Source organism: Apaloderma vittatum, unplaced genomic scaffold (assembly GCF_000703405.1).
Source record: "Apaloderma vittatum isolate BGI_N311 unplaced genomic scaffold, ASM70340v1 scaffold16912, whole genome shotgun sequence".
NCBI lineage: Eukaryota > Metazoa > Chordata > Aves > Trogoniformes > Trogonidae > Apaloderma > Apaloderma vittatum.
In genome coordinates this window covers 293-9,442 of record NW_009703242.1, presented here as the reverse complement: position 1 = coordinate 9,442, position 9,150 = coordinate 293, and the positions used below count along the sequence as shown (strand labels likewise).

Genomic DNA, 9,150 nt, shown 5'->3' with positions numbered 1-9,150 from the left:
AGGAGCCCACCCCCTACAGGAAGGCCCGAGGTGTGTGCGGGAAGCGGCGGAGGTGGAATGCTGCCCGGAGGCAGCCACAGCCTTTTTTTGGGTGCAAAGCAAACTGGTTTGAGGCTGACTCCTCTCCTCAGCCCCCTTCACTCTTGCAGCACCCTGACCACCTCCTGTTGACAGAAGAAACCCCTGGGACTCCCTTAAGATAAACCCACCCCGGCTCCAAACCAGGGAGATGCTTCTGGCCACTGACCTGGGGCCAAAAGCCAGCACGAATCAAGGGACTTGAAATCCAGCCTTACAAACAAACCCCTTGACTCAGTGCAGCAGAGCGCTCCCACCGCAAACAAATCGGTTTTGCTCAGCTTTCCCTGCGCGGTCACAGAAACGGTGGCGAAGGGCCCGAGCTGGGGATTGGGGATCGAATCTTTGAAGAAAAGCCGCAAAGCCTTTTTGCAGAGGGATGAGCGGAGCCGGCTGCCCCCGGCCCCTCAGGAGGCTCCAAGGCCACATCTGGATCTCCTTCCTCGCTCGGGCGAAGAAGCGTTGCAAGCCAAGAGCATCGCGAGCTCTGGAAAAGCGACTTCAGCAGCACCTTCAAGGGCTGACCCAGGAATTGGCTGATAACGAAGCAAGGCCCTTCCTGAAATACCTCCTCCTCCTCTGTCTTTTTCTCTCCTTCTGTGTATTTATGCACAAATATGCCCATATTTATACACCCACGTGCTACACTCTCAGCACCGCCAATCTAGAGATCCTTTCCTCCGTACAGCTCAGCAGTCAAATCTGTAGGACTTTGACACCAAACGACGCCACAAAGGTTATTTTCTCAATAAAACGCATCGCCCCATACAGATATTTTTCTCCCAGATATTTTCTCCCTAATCACTTGGTGGTGTCCAGCGAGCTCACGAGCCTCACCCCATCACCCTTCGCAGAGATTTTTTTGGAAGATATTGAAGGTTGCTCACAAGCTTGGGCATGTGGTTGGGTGTTAGAAGACAACCCACACTGTTATCACCACTTTTCCATCTCTCCAAAAGGATAAAACTAAAATACGGGTGCTGTCTCCTCGGGGTGCCAACCCAGGAGCACCTCCATGGACCAAAGAGCTTCAATCCTCCATCCCAACCCCAGAGAGAGAGACAAACATCTCCATGCGAGGAGGAAAGGAACCAGACCACCTACGTTAGGTGGCTCGACGCAATCTAACGCAGATGGTGGGTCCCTCCCCTACCCAGTCCCAAATTTAGCATCCTCAGTCTGAGCCACTTTGCAGCTCAATTTTGCACCCTTTCAGAGTCAAGGGGAGATTTGGATGCTCATCATCTCCACAGAAAGAGGCCCAGAGGCTCTCAAACCAAATTCCTCAAGAAAAAAAAAAACTAATAAAAAAATAAAATAAATAAATCACAGTCTCCTCCTGAAAAACTGGTTCAAGATCACATCAGTGAGTCAGAAGCAAAGCTAGAAATAGCACTAGAGCTCCGACCTGCAGGCACAAATCCCATTAAAAGCTACAGGGGAACCATTTCTCTGTGTGGGGGAGAAACCTGGACCCTTCTGCTTCACACAGCCTGATGGATCGCTTCCACCCACGGCCCCCACAGACCTTTTTTTTTTTTTGCCCTGAACCCAACATCTGAGCGCTTCTCCAGGTGTTTTCCCTATTTCCCAGATGTGGTGCCAAGGGCAGCCCAGAGGTGCTCTCCCACCAGGGCTGGTTTTCACCAGAAACATCTGCCTGGGTCAACGCATGAGGAGCAGGGTCTATCCCAAGGGAAGGACTGGCCGTGCCGGCCCCTGCCACGGGGACAGATGCCAGCTCACGTTGGTGACACCAGGTTCATCCCTGCAGTGGTGAGGGCCTGATCCTGCTCACAGACCCACTCTCCTGCCCAACCTCAGAAAGCCCGTGGGGACACCATGCCCAAAACACCACCTTTCCCAAAATAATCATCATCTTCCTCCACACCGACCCCCGACAGTGCTCGTGCTCCTGAGGCGCACCCAGCGCTTTGGCAAACCCTCCTCCCAGATCACCCAAAGCTCACAGGCATTAAACAACTTTATAAAGTCTCATTGAACACCAGCATCCTCCCCAAAAACACTCCGCAGCACCTCACCCTTGGCGCTTTCCAACACACCTGGGGTGGGATCACCCACCGCGGGGGCACCCATGGGTGGGTGGGCACTATCCTGGAGCACCAGGCAGCTTCCCCAGGCAAACTCACATCTCCATGGACCCATCACGAGCCAGACTGATGGACACTGGCCAACCTCCCTGGCCTTGCACCCGAGCCGGTGGCTCCCACCAGCCCCATCCCACTCAATGGGATGAGCTTCAGAAGCAGAGATTTATTGCTTTTGGTTGCATTGTTTCTTTTTAAGAGGTTCATGGGCTCAGAGCTGCTACAGCAGAGAGGGAGGAGAGGGCTCCTAATATAACGAGACATAATTAAAGACAGGCTGGGGTCCCATGCTGCGTGGTGCTGAGCACCTCTGCGACCCAACACATTGACGCTGCTCGTCCCCTGCACCAAGTAGAAACCAGGACCCTCATGCACCAGCCAGGGTCACTTGGTGTTAATTATAGCCAGGCCTGAATCAATCAATCAATCAATCGAATAAAAACGAGGAGTGATTCCTCCTGACTGTGTGGAGCCACATCAGCACGAGAGATGGACCCAGCCCTAAAGCAGCATTTTGAACCATTGCTGTAGAATACGCTAGCACCGTTTGGTTTATTGTTATTCACGTGGTTTTCCTCTGACAGCTGAGGAAGGGTTCCATCAGCCTCCCGCCGCAGCGCTACGGCACCGACCGGGCCCCGCATCAGCCTGAATTCACCCCAATTCCACAGGCTGCTAGAGCCCATCCAGGGGAGGCTTTTCTCAACCACAGCCTTGGGAGAGGTTTGCATCCCTCTGCCCTCACCTGGCAGAGGATCGAGGTGCCCCGTCCCCAGGGATTGTCAGCAACGGGGGGAAAACACAAGGAAATCCAGACGGGGATGGGGAAAGCAGATGGGATCTCCTGGACCAACAGCTCCCAGCCATCCCAGAATAGACGAAGAAGAAGCAGAGACAACCTTAGGGTCTCTGCACCTTGATGCACCTCTCCTAAAAACCCAGGAAGATGACAAAGTGAAGGCTCAAGAAGCGCCAGCTCGGATCCAGCCCATCCTCAGCACGTGCCATTTCCACCGTAAAGGAAAAAACCCCCCAGCCCTGAGGCTCTCCATGATCGAAAAGGAGTTTTCCTGCCCTGGTGATCCTGCTCCAGCCCACGTCCCACCACTCCTGAGCCGGGCAGTCCCCGATGCCCCGAGCGCTCCCGTTTGCTGAGGATTCGGCCCCGTAGTCGCTCTCTAAATATCTATACACACACACACTCGAGAATTATACGGGAAACGGCTGAAAATTGCTGAACAAACAAGTCAGGAGAGCCGGTACCTGCTATTCCACCTGCTCCTCGTGCCCTCTCTGATCTGCCGTAGTTTCTACTCAAGATTAATGACTAATTACTCGCCCTATAATGAGGGCAGGTGTTTAACTTTCAGCTCACCTTCCCTCGCTCGCATTAGTCGGCTCTTGTGTCTGGATGCTCGGACTCTCAGGCTTTGCCTTGTTGTCTCTCAAACTGTTGTCAGCACCTGCCTTCCCCATCCAGTTTTTTCAACATAATGGAGATTTTTTTTTAACTCCCATGAATCTCCTTCGAGCCACCGGAGAATCTATGAACACTATAAACATGAATGCTGTATAGTCTACTAAGAAAATATATATTTGTGTGTGTATTAAATATTCAGATTCATGCAACAAATATCCATGCAGCTGTACTGTATTACTGGTTAAATTTCACTGCAGTATAAATATATTATAGGCCACAGCATAGTTGCTCCAGTTTTATATATAGATATTAAAAAAGATGCTTTTTCCAACTCATTTCCAATGTGTCAGTGGAGGTGTCTTTGGTGATCCTGGAAATACTGGTGATGGAAAGTGTCGCCTAAATAAATAAATAAAACCCAAGCGCTTGATTTATTTACTCGTCCCTCCCGATGCCTAGCATAGGAAATTTAAGACTTAATAAATAATGTGCCGTCATACTAATTATCCCTCCCCTGGGCCTCACACTGGCACACTGCAGTGGCTGAAACTCTTGCAGCATGCAGCATTTTCAGTTATGAAACACGAGCCTGGGCGACGCGTTCGCACTTGGCGTTCCCCGGGCGGAAACCCGAGCGATTCGGACGCAGGACTGCACCTTTCCCTTTCCTTAAGCTCTGCCTAACCTTTCCCAGCCATTCCCCGTGCCTGGAAGCTGGTGGTCACCCAGCTCCGCCAGACAGGGAGCGGCGTTCGTGGCACCCCGGGACAGCCCGGAGCTGTCCCCACCTCCCCTCCATCCCCTTCCCCTCATCCCCATCCCCTTTCTCGAACCGCTCCGGATCTTTGGAAACCCGCAAGCCTGGGATGGGAGAAGGGAAGCAAAATGGTTGGGTCGGTTGGGTTTTGTTTGTTTTGTTGGTCGTTGGTGGGTGTGGTTGTTTTGTTTTGTTTTTGCACGAACGCTTATTCGGTGCGGAAATCAAAGGTTAAAAGTCACTTACACAGCTATTGCTTCCCATGCAGAACCAAATATACACCGTAGAAAATACTGTATTAACTACAATGCAGAGCAGCACTCAATATCTGCAATTGTTCCACTTCAGCTTTAAATACGTTACTAGATTTTAGCGACTAGACATCAGTTAGCATTTTGGTGATATTCACATAGTTTGTGTTAGCTAGGGTGCAATTGGCTGTCTTCAAGTTCTCCTCCCTAAAATCCTCGTTGCTATTGTTTACGCCTTCCTGAATCTCCATATAATCAGACTTACTAATAGTAGAGGCACTTCTGCTTTTCTTTAGGTCAGGGGAAGAGGGGATCTTTGGGCAGCTGGTTACTTGCAAATATTGAGCCTGCTCCTCTCCCTCCGTCTCCCGGTGGTAGAAGTAATTGAAGTTAGAGACTATGACGGGCACGGGTAAGGCAATCGTTAATACGCCAGCGATGGCACACAAGGAACCCACTATTTTCCCCCCGATGGTCGTGGGGACCATGTCTCCATAGCCAACAGTCGTCATGGAAACCACGGCCCACCAGAAGGCATCGGGGATGCTCGGGAACTGGGACTCGCTCTCGTCGGCCTCGGCGAAGTAGACGGCGCTGGAGAAGAGGATGACGCCGATGAAGAGGAAAAAGATCAGGAGGCCCAGCTCCCGCATGCTGGCCTTGAGAGTCTGCCCCAGGATCTGCAGCCCCTTGGAGTGCCGGGAGAGCTTGAAGATCCTGAAGACCCGCACCAAGCGGATGACTCTGAGGATGGCCAAGGACATGGCTTGTTGGCCTTGCTGGCCATCCTCGGGCTTCTCGGCCAGCTCCGTCCCCAAGGTGATGAAATAGGGAATGATGGCTACAATGTCTATAATGTTCATGATGTTGGTAAAAAACCCAGCCTTGCTGGGGCAGGCAAAAAACCTCACCAAGAACTCGAAGGAGAACCAGATGATGCAAAGCGTCTCCACGATGAAGAAGGGGTCTGTGAAGGAGGTGGACTGCTGGTACCCCAGGCTGCTGTTGGAGTAGGGGGGGTGGCTCAGCCCGCTGCCGTGCATGTCTTCGTTCTCATCCCGAAAAATGGGCAACGTTTCCAGGCAAAAGCTGACGATGGAGATTAAAATCACCATGACGGAGACGATAGCTATAATCCTGGCAGTCGAGCTCTCGGGGTACTCAAAGAGCAACCACACTTGTCTCTGAAACTCGTTCTCGGGCAACGGTCGTTCCTCTTCTTTGATGTAGCCTTCATCCTCCCGAAACATCTCCATCGCTTCTTCCCCCAGTTCATAGAAACGAATCTCTTCCGAGAAGATATCTAAGGGCACGTTAACCGGCCTCCGCAACCTCCCACCAGACTGGTAATAGTACAAAATCGCGTCGAAGCTGGGTCTGTTCCGGTCGAAGAAATACTCATTCCGGAGCGGGTCGAAATATCTCATTCTTTTTTTGGGATCTCCCAGTAAGGTCTCTGGAAACTGGGCTAACGTCTTGAGCTGCGTCTCGAAGCGCAGCCCCGAAATGTTAATGACCACCCTCTCGCAGCATTCATGGTCGGTCTCGGGGTTATATGTGTCCTGCGGGTGACCGGGAAGAGCTGCAGCTTCGTCTGCAGGATCTCCGGTAGCAACTGTCATATTGGGGTTTAAAAGAAATCCTTACGCTAAACTCTTCCCAGCGCCCGGTGGCGGGAGCGGATTCAGGGCAGGGCTACTATCCTGCAGAAGGACAGGTACGTAGGTTTGGAAGTGTCTCATGAAAAGGCGAAGGGATGATATAAAAAAAAAACAAAAAAAAAAAAACAAAAGAGGAAAAAAAAAAAAGAAAATCGCCCCTGCTGAGAAAGAGAGAGATGAAATAAAGTTGGGGGGAGGAGAGCAGCTCCCTTCACTAGCACGTCTATGCACTTCCTTGCGGGGGTTAATTTGCCTTCTTTGGGACAGAGCTCCAAAACTCCCATCTAAACCCGTTAGGTGGAAGAGAGAAAACACCTGAGGAACCGTCACCTATCCAAAACCCTGGGAAAAACTGGCCTAGGCAAAAGGGAACTTTTGGCTTAGCTAAAAATAAAAATTCCAATTAATGATAATTAAAAAAAAAAAAAAAGGACAGGGGAAAGGGAAGAGAAAGGAAGAAAAATAACCCCATCCAGCCTGAAAGTGGGGACCGGGCAGAGGCTGACCGGGCTCGGCTCATTCCCAGGCATGCAGCTAAGGGTTAACGCTTCACCGTGCCACCGCAGGCAATCTCTACCCTCCTTAAGGGGCTCGGTTTTTGCGCGGGGGGGTCCACACCTTCCCAAATCCTCTTGCCCTGGCGAGGCGACATGCTGCCCTCCCCGCCTGCAGCCCACCGGGCCGGCTCTGCGGCTGCCCCGCGGAGCGCTGCAGTCCCCCTCCTCGCCGTCCCGGCTCCTCTCATCCTCTGCAAAACCACCATGGCACACAGAAAACAAATCACATTACCTGGAGAAGCCAAATCTTAGTGTCTCTTAGTAACACCGATTATCTGACCCTGGGGAAATCCTAGAGAGAAATACAGGCTTCCAAGGTCCCCATAATTTCCTCTCTCTTCAAAGTTAAAAATAATGGTGAGTCATCGTAGAAAAAAAAGGAGAAGGGACATAAAAGGGGTTAGATTCCCAGATGGTGGAAGTCAGGTCTTGTAATGGTTTGGACTGGAGAGAGAGAGAAAGAGAGACAGAGAGACAGAGAGACAGAGTCTTCTCGGTAGCTGTTGCGGCTCTGCACTTCAGGGCAGATGAGCGTCTGTCTGATGCCTTCGGTACGACGGCGAAAAGATGCCAAGCTCAGCAAAACCCAATGTCCCCAGTGTCCTCGGGAGGTGTGGCATCGCCTGGAAAAAACACCGAGAAGGTAGCAAGCTGCCGGTGGCTCAAAAAGAGCATCTGCAAAGCCTCGACTTCTCCAGGCACCCTCTTTTTTTTAATTTTTTTATTCCCACCCGGCGAGCTGTTCGCCCGCTGCCCGGCCAACCTGTACTGCAACACGAGAGGAGGGCGAGAGCGCGCTAGCGGCAAGGCGGAAAAAAGCAGAGCCCCATCTCCCTCCGCTCTCGCTCAACGCCACGGCGGGCAGGGCTGCCCATGGGAGCCGGTGCCAGGAAAACCGGGAGGGGGGAGGGGGGGAGAAAACGATGCAGCATCTTCCCCCCCTGCTCCCAACATCCCCATCCGATCGTTGAGGCTCTGCAAAGCCGAGGTGGGTTCCCAACCCCCTGGAGGTGGTGGTACCCACTGGGTGCAGCGCCCACGCCATCGCATCCTCCGGCGGTTTGGGAGGTTTTGGCTTCATCTGTGGGATTGAACCCCCCACCAGTTTCTCTCTGCCCCCTCCCTGTACCAAAGACCACCTGCCCAAGCCCTAGAGGAGCCCCGAGCATCATGGGCCTGACCACAGGACCTGCATCTGCCCTCCTCATCCTCCCCAAAGCCAAATGACCGACCTACTCGCCCTGGGAATCGGAGCGGGGGGCAAAATTTCTCACGAAGCTCTGGTCCCCGGTGGGTGCCGGGTCATCAGCATCCCTGCTCCTAACGATTTCGAGACGCCCCCCCCGCGCTGCCTCGCGCCAGAGGGGATGCTCAACCCAGAGAGGTCCAACCAACCCCTCATTTATTTCTTTTTTCCCCACCCAAAAGAAGAAAAAAAAAAACACAATAAAACCCTCTAACCTCCCTTCTTCAGCTCCAACTCGACTTGTCTACTTTGAGCCAGGATTATAGAACCGGGTAGGGGAGGCAGGTGGAAAATAACCCCGCGGTCCCGATCTCCTCAGCCAAGATTTCAGCCGTCTCCAGGCCATTTATGCCTGTTAGTTCCTCTCTTCGTCACCCAAGGTGCAGATATTGCCGCAGATCCCTCTTTTCTTGGAAATTTCCCCTTTCCGTGCAACCCTCCTCTCCCTTCTCCTTATGCACTAGAAAAAATAGTACAACCCTGACAAGGCTTGCAGCATTCAACCGCTTCACTTAACCCTTTTCTGCCAGGCCTGCAGGAGAGGAGGTCGCATTTGTCCCAGTTTTTCTCCTTTTCCTGCATTTTCTCCCCACCGCTCGCTCCCCAGCGACTCGCTCAGGTGTTCGGCTGGCTTTGACCTTCCCTGGCTCCCCTGAGCATCGTGCTAAAATAGCACCAAACCCCATCTTTCTGCTGCTGCAAGAAAAGCCACAAAATCCCTCCATCTCGCCAAAAATCAACCAATCTTGAATTTATTGATTTTTTTTTCCTAAATACAGTTTTCCTCCTGCCTGTAAACTCTCTTCTCCCCTTTCTCCCTCCCCAAAATCAACCCAGGTTTGTTTAACAGCATGAAGATTTATTTTTTTTTTTAAACATTTATTTCACATGTTGATTTTTATTTGGGTTGAGGTCTAAGCTCCTTCCTCACAGCTCAAACCCAAGCGCTGGCGGAGACGGTTACGGCATCGTCGGACTTGACACCACCGCGCATCCCAGCGCTCAGTTCCGCTCACTTTTCTCCCCATCGCTGGCAAGCAACACCCACCCCCTCGAGCATCTTTGGGGTTAA

At 52.1% G+C, this 9,150-nt stretch overlaps 1 protein-coding gene across 1 annotated transcript; it reads right to left on the bottom strand.

Annotated features, from left to right (window-relative positions):
* Nucleotides 1-4,739: 4,739 nt before the first annotated feature.
* KCNA2 (potassium voltage-gated channel, shaker-related subfamily, member 2) lies at nucleotides 4,740-6,281 on the bottom strand. The gene has a single exon (XM_009864572.1). It carries the CDS (start codon nucleotides 6,234-6,236, stop codon nucleotides 4,740-4,742), a length of 1,497 nt encoding a protein of 498 aa, XP_009862874.1. The 5' UTR covers nucleotides 6,237-6,281.
* Nucleotides 6,282-9,150: the final 2,869 nt, after the last annotated feature.